The sequence below is a fragment of the Monodelphis domestica genome, chromosome 5, assembly GCF_027887165.1.
Source record: "Monodelphis domestica isolate mMonDom1 chromosome 5, mMonDom1.pri, whole genome shotgun sequence".
In the NCBI taxonomy this organism is placed as follows: domain Eukaryota; kingdom Metazoa; phylum Chordata; class Mammalia; order Didelphimorphia; family Didelphidae; genus Monodelphis; species Monodelphis domestica.
The window spans coordinates 95,013,504-95,029,776 of record NC_077231.1 but is presented as its reverse complement, the minus strand read 5'-3'; the positions used below and the strand labels follow the sequence as shown (position 1 = coordinate 95,029,776).

Sequence of the window (16,273 nt, the reverse complement as noted above, 5' to 3'; positions counted from 1 at the left end):
CTCATCTGATATGGATATACTATATTGCTGCAACTAACCAATATGGACATCCTCAGAGAAATCCATGCTGATCAGGAAGTTGAGGGAGTAATGCAAGAGGAGAAATTACCAGTTAGATGTGGGCAGCAGAATAAAGCAATACCTGAACTACAGGAATATGTCCATGCAACACAGCAAATGTCAGAGCCGTCCAGTGGCGGGTCTCAGGATGGACAGATGGATATTTATGAGGAGTACTGATTACCTACAAACAAATTAAAATTATTTTCACAAGGTGATCTTCAAAAGACTTTTGTATAGCAGATATGACTTGTTCATCCAGGGATGCACAAGAGCAAAGAGGAAATAAAGAGGGGATAAAATAGTCAGAAGGGTTCTTCTTGTGTCCTCTTGAAGAAATAAATAAACATCTCTTGTTGGGAATGGAACCTGCGGAGTTTGAAGAGCAGGATAGTAGGAGAAATCAGTGCAGGTAGGCCAGTAGAAGATTCTGTTTCTGGGTTGTCATACACTCTGAGAAGCAAAAGAAATTCACTGGGGATTTCTATTGTATAGCAGAGGACTGAGGGCTCCTATACTCTGTTGCTTAGATCACTGGAGTCAGAAGATGGCTGATCTGCCCTGAAGGCCCAAATGTCTGCATCTATTGAAGACATTCTATGGTTGTGCCTCTTGCTTAAGTCCAAGATGGTTTGTGAAGCTTAGGAAAGTTGAGGCGCCAAGCACTCTGAAAGGATCTGACTCCTGTGCTGAACATCTTTTATTTCCAAAATATGCCAGGTGAGTTAGGGCCAACACATAGCCCCTGTGAAGCCTCAGCCCTGGGAATATCCACTGAGAGGGTGATGACATTTTGGATTGGGGAAGGAGATGATCCCTTTCCCCAATAACTATCTGCTTTGGCCAAACCTCAGCCTTGTTTTAGCCTCCATGAATAAATCTTCCTCAAAGTGGGTTATAACCAAGATTTCTTATACTGAATGAACCTCATTTTAGTCAAGCAGTATGTGGGGCCCCAAAGCAAGGCAGACCGGGAGATTAATGATGCCTGTTGCATGTTTTGGTGATGCCTGCCAATTGGCACTCGAAGAAACACGTTGGAGGCATTCTTACCTTGGGCACATTTCCTTCATCAAACTAAATCAGATTATTAATGACTAAAAATTTAGAAAGGCATTATACTGGGAGCTGGAGAGGATAGCTAAGAATAAAATTCAACCAGTCATAGGAATATGGATCTAAAGGATCCCGGAAACCATCTAGTCCAAACATCAAACACTTTTTAAGTTCTGCTTAAGAGCTAGGCATTGGGCTGAGTGCTGGAGATAGAAAGATAAAAATGAAACAATTTCTGCCTTCAGGAAGCTTACATCAAACCTTCTGACCACAACTTATGGTTCTAAATCCTTTCTAAGCACCCACATCTGTTGATGGGGATTCCCAGGGGATAAGGAGAGGGGGAGAATCTAAATCCCCTGCAGCAACATTTGCTTTCATCATGCTGATAATTCTGAAGACCCTGGGCTCTCTGTCACTTTGGGTCTCCTTGCTTCCACTCTAGAAGAGTGCAGAACTCCAAAGTGGGGACTATTCTCTTTTTTTTTTGCCACTAGTTTAATAGAACACAGGGAACCCATTCATTTGAGAAAGTGCAGCAATACCCTTTTCAGAGCTCCAGAGATTTCCTGGGGCCTGTTTAATGACATGGTGTCAAAGCTTCCCAGGCTCTGAGGTCTGAGGGTAGGAGAAAGTTGGTCTGGTGGGTACCCAAAATGCCATAAAGATAAAAGGATTCATTCAGGCACCCCAAGGCCAACTTTAAGAGTTTACAATCTTGACATGGATGGGGAGGAACATCAGAAGATGAACAAAGGGGCAACTGAAGGCCCGAGGGACCTGGTCTTCTTTTCCACTTGTGTCATAGAGGGTTGGCTGAGATGGGGTAGGGGCAGGGATTTTGGTTTCCCAGAAGACAGAGCAATGATGAGTACATACTTATGCCAAACTTAGGGAAAGCCAATATTCCATGTGGCTATAGTCAGTTGTTCATAAATGAAACACACATGCAGACTTCTCTGGGGAGGGCAGTCAGATGGGTTGCCTAGAAGAGGGCATCATTCTAGCTAACCTCCTGACAGATGTAGCGGGCACAAGGTGGGAAGGACATGCTCTCTGTTTCTTTGCCTTCCCTCTGGGCTTCGAGGGGAAATGATCCAGGCTTGGGTTTTCCATTTCCTTGTTTTCTTTCCATTCAATTCTACCCATATTTCTATTTCTTTAAAATAATTCTTTATTGATGCACTTTTCAAAAACATTGTTGCCTCTTCCCAATTGAATCTTCCCTTTCAACAAAGAAATACATTTGAGTAAGGCAAACCTACACATTGAATGTTTCTGAAAATGTATGCCTCATTCTGTACATATAGTCCACCACCTCTGCCCAAAACAGGGAAGCCTGTTTGACTGTAGGTCTTTTAGACCAGGGTTGGTCATTGCAATTGTCAGTGTTCTAGTGACTTATTCAATCAACATTTAGTAATTGCCTAGTCTGTGTGAGGGACTGCAAGGCTAATGGGGCAACAAAGCCTACAGAATGCTCACCTCCACATTCAGATCAGCTCCGGCATCCAGCAACATCTGCACCATGGCTTCATCCCCTCGGACACAGGCGTACATCAGTGGGGTCATGCCCTGTAGCAGGTGACAAACCAAGGAGCTGAGAACACTGACAAAGCAGCTTTTGTCCCCTCTTCTTAGAGAGGTATGGGGGTTCTGGGTGGGCTGAGTGTCAGAAAGCCCTCTGTTCAAATCCTGCCTCGGACATTTACCAGCTGTGTGACTTCTGGCAAGCAGATTAACCTCCTTGAACCTCCATGGCCTCATCTCTAAAATCAGGATAATAATAGCACCTGCCTCTCAGGGTTCTTGGGAGATTCAAATGAGATGAGTGTGTGATGGGTACATCTTAAAAGGCCACATAAATGTGAAATGTTCTTGGGATTATTGCTTTTGTAGTTTTAGTTAAACTTTCCTGGGTTTAAAAGTCTAAGGGCCTGAATTTGAAAATGTGTACCCGTATAAGCCTTTGTTATCTAAATAGATACATTTTAAGAATTATTTAATATGAAATTATTTAATGTATAAGTTAAGAAACTATTAAAGCTATTTAATAATGATTAAAATTCAATCAATCTAGGGCTCATCAGTCTAGGGATTCCAGTGGCCACCTAGACGAACAGCAAACATTTATTGCTATCATGGATCAGGTGCTAAAGATACAGACAAAAGATGAAACAGTTCTTGACCTCAAGGTAGTATATTGGAGGATATAGCAACCAACCAACCAACCAACCAATCAACCAATCAATCAATCAAAAAGAATGTATTAAGTACCTACTATTTGCCAGGTACTGAACAAATGCTGGGGATACAAAGACCAAAAAGAACCAATTCCAGCCCTCAAGGAGTTTCCATTCCTTGAAGGAAAGCACAAATCAACAATTATCAACCATTAATCAACAGCTACTAATACTAGTTAGACAGGAAGACAAAAACAAGGTTCTGCCCTCAAGAACCTTACCTTACATTCCTTGGGGAACAAAATGGTACAAAGGAAATAAGTAAAAAGGATTCAGAGGAGAGGAGCAGTCAGGAAGGGCTTCATAGAGGAGGAGACATGAGCTAAACTTTGATAGAAATTCAGGATGGACCCCAACAAACATAATTAAGTTTCTACCTCCTCAGAGTCAAGCATCATGTAGGAGCTAGGAGATAAAGGTAAGAGAAATGGGACACCAACATTCTAGAAGTTTACAGTCTAATGGAGGGGAGCAGGACCCAACATAGCACAGACAGCTCTAAGGCACAATAATACAGGAAAAATGACTTGGGAATTAATTGCAAGTGTTATTGCCATGTCTAGGGGCATCAGGGAAGTTTTCTTGGGAAAAAAGAGACATGTAAGATGCATTTTAATGGATTGATAGTTAACAAATGGAGATGGAAAGAGAGGGAGACTGTTGAGTCTCTGTGAGGTTGGAGGAAATCAACTTCATTCCAGCATAGTGTGTCCCAGGAGTTGGGGGTCTGTAGTATGTGGGAAAGAAGTAGGAACCTAAGTTGTTTTCCATTGTCTGTGGGTGCTCAAGCTTTTCTGGGATTTTCTGAATGTGTAACAGACCTGAGGGCTTCATGACCATGAAATCAAAGGCAGCTGGGTTCCCTTTGGGGCCCTCATTCCCTTTCTGAGGCATGTCCTGAAGGAGGAAGCACAGACATTCTCCTCAAGGGTTGAGTCACATTTTCATTCCACTCTAGGGCTCTACTCCCTGTGTGAACCTGGACAAATCACTTAACCTATCTCAAGTTCAGTTTCCTCACCTGGAAAGTGATGGGCTTCCAGTTTTAGGGCTGTGATTATGAGTGACTTCCCCTCCCTTGGCCTCAAATCCCTCATCTTTATAAGAAGGGGGTTGGACTAGATGGCCTCTAGAGTACATCTTAATTCTATACCTATGATTTTCTGCATGGTTCAAAGACCATTAGATCTTAAGTTAGGAGACCTGGGTTCAAATTCTGACTTCTTTGATGTGTAAGTATAAGCAAGTGGCCCCAGGTTCCTCAGAAATAAAATTCTTGCATTATCTATCTAACAGTTTGTGCCATGGGGCTCTGCCCTGCGTTCTAACCCTAAATTTGCTTACTTTTTAGTGCTTTCTCTCTTTTAACTATTTCCTATTTATCTTGTATCTAGTTTACTTTGCATATATTTGTTTACATGTTGTCTCTCCCACTATATTTTAAGCTCCTTGAGGGCAGGGACCATCTTTGGTCTCTTTTTGTATTCCTAGTGCTTAGCAAAATGCCTGGCACATAGCAGACACTTAATAAATATTTATTGAATTGAAATGAATCTTAACAACCCCTGGGGTGTATTTGTGATATCTAGAAAGACAGACAGATAGATGGTGCATTTATTTATTTATTTATTTATTCATTCATTTATTTATTCATCTATCTATCTATCTATCTATCTATCTATCTATCTATCATCTATCTATCTATCTATTCTTTTGCTTATTTATTTAAACTCTTACCTTCTGTCTTAGAAATTCTACTAATTATGAGTTTCAAGGCAGAAGATTGGTAAGGGGTAGGCCATTTTTGAGGTTAAGTGATTCGCCCAGGGTCACACAACTTAGGAAATGTCTGAGGCTACATTTGAACCCAGGCCCTCCCATCTCTAGGCCTGGCTCTCTCTCCACTGAGTCACCTGGCTACCCCAAATAGAGCATTTACTAAATCTTACTATGTACCAGGCACTCCTTTGCCATGTATACCATCTCTATGCAGATGGTCTCAGATCTTTACACCCTACTCTAAGCTCCCTCCTAAGTGCCAATCTGGCGCCATCAACTGCCCATTAGACATCTCAAACTGGATGTGCCATAGACATCTCAAGCTCAATCTCTCTGAAACAAATCTCACCGACTTTCCCCCTTAACTTTGCTCTCTTCTACATTTCCCATCCCTCCTCCCTCTTCCCTCTGTGCTGAGTCCATTGCCAAATCTCACGTTTCTTTCTCTACATCTCTTGTACAGGCGTCCTTATCTCTTCTTACACAGTCACTTCTCTGAAGCAGGTCCTCATCACTGTCTCCTGAAACAACCAAGCTTCTCCTCTACCCCAACCATCTTCTGCTCATCTCTTCAAGTGATTTTCCTGAAGTATAGGTTGGCTCATGATCAACAGTAAAATCAATGAACTCCACTGGCTCCTTCTAGGATCAAATTTCAAATGCCCCCAACTTGCCTCTACCTGCCCCCCCCCACTTTCTAGTCTTCTAAAATATTACTTTGCAATTCAGTCATACTGGTCCATTTGCAATTTTAGGGCCATGATGCCTCATCTCCAGCCCCCAAGCCTTTGTATTGCCTCCCTATATATGGGATATATTCTCTCCTCAACTCTACCTTTTCAAATCCCTGCTTTCCATCAGGCTTCAGTTCAAACACATCATCTACATAAAGCTTTCTCTTAATCCTCCCAGCTTCTAGTGCCTTCTTCCCTAATATTAACAAAAACAATGGTGAATAGCATTTCTTTTTCTGAAACCCTTACCTTCTGTCCTAGAATAGATACTAAGTGTTGGTTCTAAGGCAGAAGAATAAGTAGCATTTATTATTATTATTATTCTAAACCCATACCTTCTATCTGGTAAGGGCTAGGCAATGGGGGTCAAGTGACTTGCCCAGGGTCACACAGCTGGGAAGTGTCTGAGACCAGATTTGAACCCAGGATCTCCCATCTTTAGGCCTGGCTCTCAATCCACTGAGCTACCCAGCTGTCTCCCAATAAGTAGCATTTATATGCTATAAGGTTTGCAAAGCACTTTTCATGTGTTGTTTCATTTGGTCCTCACAACAACCCTGTGAGGAAGGGCTATTTTTATCCTTATTTTGCAGAAAGAGAAAAAATGAAGTAGAGACACTTAATATGATTGGCATCACACAGCTTGTAAGTATTTATGGCAGAATTTGAACTCAAATCTTCCTAACTCCAAGTTTGGCACCCTATTTACTGTACCATGAAGTTGCTTAACTTGTATTTCTTTATATAATGCAGACATGCATTATATTGTTGTCTCCCTCCTTTAATCAACTACCATTTATTACATTTAGACTGTAAGTTCCTTGAGGGCAAGGCTTGTTTGATTTTTGAATGGCTCTATAGGGGCCTACTGATTATGTAAAGTGCTTTGGAAACTTACAAGTGTCACAGACACGGGCGCTCTTTAAACATGGAGATTCCTAGAATGGCAACTTACTTGGACAATTGTCGTTCACCAGCAAAAATAAGCTGAGTACCAATGGCTTGTGGCAACTGTATGACTACCTGAGGCTCTTGGGCTGGCTATACACTTGACTGGATTGGTATAGAACCTTCTGAAGCCCTAGGACTGAATCCTGGCTCATCACTTCACATTTATGATTTTCTAAGTGATCTTGGATGAATCATTCACCTTCCTTAGTTGTATTACAGGATAACTATTCGCCAGCTTCTTGGTAACATCATAGTGGATCCCTCGTGGCTATTCATAATAATCACAAGGTTGTAGAGTTAGAGCTGGGTGGGACCAAACTGAGGCCCATAAACAAAAGGCTTGTCCAAGGGGATTGAGGCGGCAACTGACATAGTATTTGAACTCTGGTCCTCTGATGCTAGTCAGTCCAATAGACCACTGTGACTCATCTATCTATTGGACAGTGTTATTTCCTCACTTGCTCTCATATTTGATAAATGTTAGGGATATAATAATGGGAATCATCCCTTATTAATGAGAATGTTAGAAAGTGTCATCACTTCCTTACTTTCCTTGGATAATGCTACAGTTAATAGCATTACTAGATATTATATTACTGTCATATATAATTACTGTTACATATAACATTATTACTATTATACATAATATCTACATAATACAATGAAACACCTTGTATCTGCAGACATCATAGGATGATGTATATAAGTCAAAGGATCTTGGGTCAAGCTAGAGCTAGAAGGAATTTTAGAGGTTATTTAATCATAATATCATATTTTGATCCAGACTTACAGCTGGAAGGAACCTTAGAAGTCATTATGTCTCTTCCTTTCATTTTACGGATGAGAAAACGGAGGCAGAGATTAAGGGACTTGCCCAGAGTAATGCAACTAGGAATTGTCTGAGGCAGGATTTGAACTCAGGACTTTCTGACTCCAAGCCTGGCACTCTATGCACTTTGTTACTTAGATAAACTCTCATCTAATTTTTTTATTTTACAAAATTTACCTAACCTCACTCAGTCAAGATTTGAACTTTTGGACTTAGGCCCTTGGATTCCAGAACCGGGGAACTCTCCATGGTACTGACCTGTCTCATCTATTGAACTACTTTGTGTCAGCTCCTATCAAGTTACTCATATGGTGGATATGATGATGCGTTCCATCAACCCACCAATGGTGGGATGATCAGGTAGTATCCCTGACCCTTCGCTCTCATTGGTAATGTCATAGTCATTGATACCCCAATGCCTTGTCTCCAGTTCTCCTGTCACTTGCCAAGTTATAGTTAACAGCTGAAACTTTCTAGGTGTCTAAGAGGGATGAGAGCAGTGGAAGGACTCGCTGCGCTCTGCCTCACTTCTGGCTAGTACAAAAATGTATTTTCCAAAGGGGTACTGGGTGGTTTTCTATCACAGACATGAGGCAAGACCCTTTTGATTATATATTTGGGACTCCTGAAAAGGAAACTGCATCTCTAATCATGTAAAGGGGACTGCTAGTCAACCAATCAATAATCACGCTTTTACTAAGTATGAATTGTGTATACGGTGAGCTGGCTCAGAATCAGGGGGCTTTGAGTTAAAATCCCACCTCTGATACATACTGGCCACATGATCCTGGGAAAGTAATTGAAACTGTCAGTGTCCCAGACAACTCTCTTAGACTAGAAGATTTTCAGAGAGCTAGCTTTGATTTCAGGAAGACTTGGATTCAAGTCTCACCTTTGAGACAGGATCCTATGGAAGTCCCTTAATGAATCAAAGCTCTAGAGCTCTTTTCAAGCCTAGAGTTGAATTGTATCAACTTGTATGTAAAGAGGGTTTCCTCACTGGATGAAACCGCAGGTTCCATTCTTCTCCCTATCTGGGCTCTGGGAGAGGCACTGAATTCACCTCTTAACTGCCCTCAACTATAAAAGGAGGAGTATTTTCACTGTGCCATGTGAGAGAAAGAGCTTGAGTTCAGATCCCACCTCTAACACCCAATGGCTGTGACCTTTGGTCTCTCGGGGTCCAGGGCAGCTCTCTGAGATTCTAAGGTGCAGACAAGGTACCATCTACACTGGGAGAGAGAGAGTGCATTATACTAATGGATGTGCATGTCTGGGCCAAAGGAATGAACAAACCAATGCACCTAAACCCAAGCTCTCTCCTGAGGTTGTCACGAGACTTAAGGAAGATCCTGGATGTAAAGGAGGACCCTAAGTAGAAGCTCCTCTGATGCCACAAGCATCCTGTGGAAGCCTTGGTACTGACTCCCTGCATCATGCTTCACGGGGACACAGTGGAGACCCTCTAGACCAGCCCCCGAAGACAGCAGGGGGAGCTCCTGGGCATCACTGCAAGGATGGAAGTGGATGGAGCCAACACTGATGATTGCAGTAAGCTGAAATGCTCTGTGCGTGCATGTATGGGTCTATGTGTGTGTGTGTGTGTGTGTGTGTGTATCTATGTGGGTCTATCTATATATATGTGTGTGTGTATCTATATGTGCCTTTGTGTGTCTATATGTGTACATGCATGTGTATGTATATATGTCAATGCCTATATTTGCCTGCATTGTATGTCTATGTGTAGCTGCAAATATGTGTATGTATGTCTACACATCCATAGGAGCATATATGTTTGTATGTGGAAAATATGTATGTATGTGTCTCTGTGCACTCAAATATGCATGTATGTATGCATGTTTGCCTTCCTGGTATATGTCTCTGTGCCTACATATATGTGCATGTGTGTGCTTGAACAATGTGTGTGTACCTGTATTTATACACAACAGGGTCTATACATGCACACAATGACATATTTCTATGTGTCAACACATGTGTATGAATGTCCAAGTGTGTTTGTATGTGTCTGCATGTTAATATATGTCTATGTGTCTCTCTCTATAGTCACGGACTGTAGATCTATCTATGTGTGCACTGTCCATATGTGTATATGTGTTTCTATAGACATCTGTGTATATGCCTATATGTGTTTATATATATATATGTTTAAGCATGCCTATATATGTATTTACATGTACCTGCTTACGGATCTGTGCATGTGTATCTATCTATATCTATATTTGTATATATCTATATATGCATGTTATACATGTGTTATAGGTTTCTCTGACTGTACATGTGCAATTTACATATATGTGGACATGTGTATATGCTCATCCTTGCGCACCTCTGCACCCTCAAAAGCCCCTGTTCCCACACTCAGACACCACTGTACCTGCTCACTCATTGTGTTGATCCCGTCAGGTCCCAGCAGGGATGCTGCCTGCTTTACTAGGTCCGTCCGTCCACAGTTCAGCATCCGGAAGCCCAGGTCCTGCTTGAATTTTGCTTCTGTGGCCACAGCATCCAGTTTCCGAGAGGCACAGAAGCAGTCGTCCGCCCTTAAGAAAGTTGGGGATGATCTCGTTAGTATGGTGCTCTCTGGAAGGCTCTTCTCAGGGGATGAGTCACATCCTGATTCAGAGGACCTGGGCTCAAATCCTGACTCGGCCATTTGCTACCTGTATGGTGTTTACCAGCCACTTTCCTTCTCTGCACCTCAGTTTCCCTATCTATAAAATGAGAGGCTTGAATTAGATAATCCCTAAGGTCCCTTATGGTTCTAAAACTAAAGCTCTATAGCTAGATGATGCTAAAATGCCCTAATAAAGTCTAGATAATTTAGCACCATGGAAAGACAACTAGAATTGGAGTCACAAGACCTGAGTTCAAACCCTGTTTTTTCCCTTCTTTTATTCAGTAGATATGTGATCTTAGATAATTTACATAATTTCTCTGTGCTTCAGTTCATCTGCAAAATGGAGATAATAACATTTATATGACCTCCCACTGTGGGAGCAATATAGATAGAGTTCTAGGTTTATGAAATGCCATGGGGGTACTAGAAACACTAGCAGTAGCAATTAGAGAAGAAAAAGAAATTGAAGGTATTAAAATTGGCAATGAAGAGAGCAAGCTGTCAATCTTTGCGGATGACATGATGGTCTACTTAAAGAATCCTAGAGAATCAACCAAAAAGCTAGTGGAAATAATCAACAACTTTAGCAAAGTTACAGGATACAAAATAAACCCACATAAGTCATCAGCATTTCTATATATCTCCAACACAGCTCAGCAGCAGGAATTAGAAAGAGAAATTCCATTTAAAATCACCCTAGACAATATAAAATACTTAGGAATCGATCTGCCAAGACAAACACAGGAACTATATGAACACAACTACAAAACACTCTCCACACAATTAAAACTAGATCTAAATAATTGGAAAAACATCAACTGCTCATGGGTAGGATGAGCTAACATAATAAAAATGACCATCCTACCCAAAATTATTTACTTATTTAGTGCCAGACCCATCGAACTACCAGGAAACTTTTTTACTGAATTAGAAAAAAAAACGATAACAAAGTTCATTTGGAAGAACAAAAGATCAAGGATATCCAGGGAAATCATGAAAAAAAATGTGAAGGAAGGCAGCCTTGCAGTCCCAGGTCTCAAACTATACTATAAAGCAGTGGTCATCAAAACAATATAGTACTGGCTAAGAGAGAAAGGAGGATCAGTGGAATAGACTTGGGGTAAATGACCTCAGCAAGACTGTCTGTGATAAACCCAAAGATCCCAGCTTTTGGCACAAAAATCCACTATTCAAAAAAAACTGCTGGGAAAATTGGAAGACAGTATGGGAGAGACTAGGAATAGATCAACACCTCACACCCTACACCAAAATAAACTCAGAATGAGTGAATGACTTGAATATAAAGCAGGAAACCATAAGTAAATTAGGTGAACACAGAATAGTATACATGTCAGATCTTTGGGAAAGGAAAGATTTTAAGACCAAAAAAGAGTTAGAAAAAATTACAAAATGCAAAATAAATAATTTTGATTACATTAAATTAAAAAGGTTTTATATAAACAAAACCAATGCAATCAAAATTAGAAGGGAAACAACAAATTGGGAAACAATCTTTATAACAAAAACCTTTGACAAAGGTCTAATCACTCAAATTTATAAGGAACTAAATCAATTGTACAAAAAATCAAGCCATTCTCCAATTGATAAATGGGCAAGGGACATGAATAGGCAATTTTCAATTAAAGGAATCAAAACTATTAATAAGCACATGAAAGTGTTTTAAATCTCTTATAATCAGAGAGATGCAAATCAAAACAAGTCTGAGGTATCACCTCACACCTAGCAGATTGGCTAACATGACAGCAAAGGAAAGTAATGAATGCTGGAGGGGATGTGGCAAAGTAGGGACATTAATTCATTGCTGGTGGAGTTGTGAACTGATCCAACCATTCTGGAGGGCAATTTGGAACTATGCCCAAAGGGCGATAAAAGACTGTCTGCCCTTTGATCCAGCCATAGCACTGCTGGGTTTGTGCCCCAAAGAGATAATAACGAAAGAGGCATGTACAAGAATATTTATAGCTGCGCTCTTTGTGGTGGCCAAAAATTGGAAAACGAGGGGATGCCCTTCAATTGGGGAATGGCTGAGCAAATTGTGGTATATGTTGGTGATGGAATACTATTGTGCTAAAAGGAATAATAAAGTGGAGGAATTCCATGTGAACTGAATGACCTCCAGGAAGTGATGCAGAGTGAGAGGAGCAGAACCAGGAAAACACTGTACACAGAGACTGATATACTGTGGCACAATCAAATGTAACGGACTTCTCTACTAGCAGCAATGCAATGATCCAGGACAATTCTGAGGGACTTACAAGAAAGAACACTAGCCACATCCAGAGAAAGTACTGTGGGAGCAGAAACATAAAAGAAAAACAACTGCTTGATCACATGGGTCGATGGGGATATGATTGGGGATATAGACTCTAAATGATCACCCTGTGCAAATGTTAATAATATGGAAATAGTCCATTTAGAACATTATTCCTTGGTTACAAGATTCATGTTCTTTCCCTCCCCTCCCCCCACCCCTTCCTGTAGCTGATGCGCAATTCCACTGGGTTTAACATGTGTCCTTGATCAAGACCTATTTCCATGTTGTTGCAAATCAATAAAATAAAATAAAAAGGAAATGCCATGGGGGCAGCTGGGTAGCTCATTGGATTGAGAGCCAGGTCTAGAGATGGGAGGTCCTAGATTCAAATCTAGCCTCAGACACTTCCTAGCTGTGTGACCCTGGACATGTCCCTTAACTCCCATTGCTTAGGCCTTACTGCTCTTCTGCCTTGGAACCAATACATGGTATTGATTCTACAACAAGGTAAGGGTTTAAAAAAATGCCATGCTACTTTTCCCATCCTGAAAATTCAACATACACATACATACATCTATGTCAACTACATATATATGTATATATACATATAAAACTTTTATACAGTGCTCTAAAATTTCTCGAACCCTTTCCCTCTATTAATCTATCAACCACTAACGGATTGATCGAATTCACACTTAGACGGTTTATAAATCACTTTACATCTATTATTTTATTTGAGCCTCTTCACAACCCTGTTGGGGAGGTCCTCTCATTTTTCCCATTTTCTAAATGAGGAAACATGAGATCTAAGAACTTCAGTGACCTCCCAAGGTCACTCAGCTTGTGTGTGAGGCAGGATTCCAGCTCTGGTTTTCCTGATTCCGAGTGTGGTATTCTGAACCTTGGGCCACCTAGCTGCCTCAGCTACATGTTAACTATAATTACTTGTATCTTCTGAAGGCACAAATCTCCAGAACCATCTGTGTTACTTTCTTTTCTCCTTTATGGGCTCTTGTTTCTTTTTAAAACTCTTACTTTCGATCCCAGTAAAGCTCTAGGATCAAAAGGTAAGGGCTAGGCAAATGGGGTTAAGTGATTTATCCAGGGTCATACATAGCTAGGAAGCATCTGAGATAAGGTCTGAACCTAGATCCTTCTGACTCCAGGCCTGATGCTCTATACACTGTACCATTTAGCTGTCCCCTGGATACTCATTATTTTACCTCTAAGATCTCTGCGGAGTCTGCATTATAACCAGTGCCAGCTAGATTCCCTGTTGTCCCAACAGGGAATATTTCTTGTTGATATCACTCGTAATATTATTAGAAATATCATTGATAAAAACATTGATATTAATATTGATGATAATTTTGGAAATCATCTAGGACGAGGACAGAATGAAGGGCCAGAAATCAGGAGTTCTGAGTTCTATTTCCAATACCATTAAATTAAATTTAAAAAATTTTAAATTTTATTTGGTCAATTTGAAACATTATTCCTTGGTTACAAAAATCTGATACCAAATACTTCTTATATTATCTTTGGCAAAGCTGGCTCTCCTTTTCTGGTTGTGGGATAAAAGAAAAGGATTCTCTTCCTGAAGAGGTGGTTAAGGGGTGAGGCAAACAAACACTTTTACCAAAGCAAATGTGGCAGTTTCCCCACTCTAGTCCAGATGCCCTAGATAAAGCATTGCGTTGTTGGTTGTTCTTAATTTTAAAATATTTTTATTGATTGTCTTGTCTTTATGCTATCTAATTTCCAAACAACAACTTCCTATTTTCCCAATTTCCCCTCCTGTACCCAGAGAACCATTTCTTAAAACAAAGAATAAAAAGGTAGGGGAAAAAGTCACTCATCCAGACTCATGAACACGTCAATCAAGTTCGACAGAAATGGAGGGTCCAGTGCTGGGTTTTTCAAAACAACTGAACGAAAATGCTACTCTGTCCCCCCTGCATCCTGCATGCAGGTCTCAGGAGCTGCAGAGATCACAGAATCAAGGCAGGTTCTGTGGGGCAGGAAGGCAGCAGCTGCTGCTACAATCCCCAAGGAGGGTCCCAATCTCTCTCCCATTTGGCCGATGCCTATAAAGCATATGAATAGGGAGAACTTTGATTTCTAGCATGATGTTTAGTTTGTTCCAACTTATTTCTGTGTCAGATGGAAGGAAGGAGAGCAAGAGAGCTGGGCCACATTGTTTCTTGGCATAACGGGTTGCTCTTGGGTTGTGGTCTTCCTGGAGCACTTTTCCCCTCTGTATGTGATTGTTTCCTTAAGTGGTCTATGCTAGACACAGGAACTGCTGAATCCTTGATAGCGCATTTTGAATCCTCAGAGGTTAGAGAATTGTTGGTGGTTAGAGGTCAGGAGACCCTGACCTCCTTTCAGAGCTACTTACCAAGTCACATCAGTGTGCCTTGGGGCTAGGGCTAGGTTCTCTCTCTCTCTCTCTCTCTCTCTCTCTCTCTCTCTCTCTCTCTCTCTCTCTCTCTCTCTCTCTCTCTCTCTCTCTCTGTTTCCCTCCCCCCTTTCTCTTTATCTCTCTCTCTCTGTCTGTTTCTGTCTCTGTTTGTCTGTGTCTGTGTCTCTCTCTGTCTCTGTTTCCCTCCCCCCTCTCTCTTTCTTTCTCTCTCTGTCTCTGTTTCTCTGTCTGTGTCTCTCTGTCTCTGTGTCTCTGTCTGTCTCTGTCTCTGTGTCTCTGTCTCTGTGTGTGTGTCTCTCTCTCTCTCACTCTGTCTGTCTTTTTTAAAAAACCCTTAACTTCTATCTTAGAATCAATACTATGTATTAGTTTCTAAGGCAGAAGAGTGGTAAGGGCTAAGCAATGGGGGTGAAGTAACTTGCCCAGGGTTACATAGCTAGGAAGTGTCTGAGATCAGATTTGAATCCAGGACCTCTTGTCTTTGGTCCTGACTCTCAATCCACTGAGATACCCAGCAGCCGTAGGTAGAGACATTTATGTGCATTGGTGGAATGTGTGTGTGTGCATCTAATCTATCTTTCTATATATATATATATATATATAATATCTTAATTGATCCCCACAATAATCCAGGGAGTGGGTGAGTGTTACTAGTATCCCCATCCCTCCCTACTTTGTAGGTGAGGAAATTGAATCTCCAGAGAGTCAGTGACTATATTAAGTGTTTACTGTATCCTGAGTACTGAGGATACAAAGAAAGACAAGAACATCATCCCTGGCTCAAGCTCACATCCTCAGTTAGGAGGCAACATTGAAATGACCGTGGGCATGTGAGACACCCGCTAAGTAGACGGATGCTGGTCTCAGAGGGAAGACGCAGGGCAGGGGGGAAGAAGACCTCTCATAGAAGACTGGATTGAAGGGGAGTCTTGGAGGAAGTCAAGGAATCTAAGAATCTAAGAGGTGGAAGTGAGGGGTCAGTGCAGATGGGGTTGGTCAGACAGGGCACAGGCATGCAGCCAGGAGATGATGGAGGTTTCTACAAGAAGGCCAGGGTGGTTGGAGTTCAGAATGTATGGAGCAGAGGAGCATAATAAGCCTGGGCAATCCTGTGTCAAACATTTAGCAAGGGGGCAGTTAGTGGGCTCAGTAGAATGACAGCTAGGCCTGGGATGGGAGATCCTGGGTTCAAATCTATCCTCATATACTTCCTAGCTGGGCAAGTCACTTAACCCCTATAGCCTAGCCCTTATGGCTCTTCTGCCTTGTAACCAACATACAGT

General features: G+C 41.3%; 1 protein-coding gene across 1 annotated transcript in view; it reads right to left on the bottom strand.

Moving 5' to 3' along the window:
- Positions 1-16,273, bottom strand: part of ABTB3 (ankyrin repeat and BTB domain containing 3) — a 333,469-nt gene that overhangs the window by 39,198 nt on the left and 277,998 nt on the right. The window contains 3 exon segments of the mRNA XM_056798814.1: positions 143-244; positions 2,602-2,691; positions 10,048-10,213. Of these exon segments, the coding sequence (XP_056654792.1) occupies positions 143-244; positions 2,602-2,691; positions 10,048-10,213 (358 nt within the window).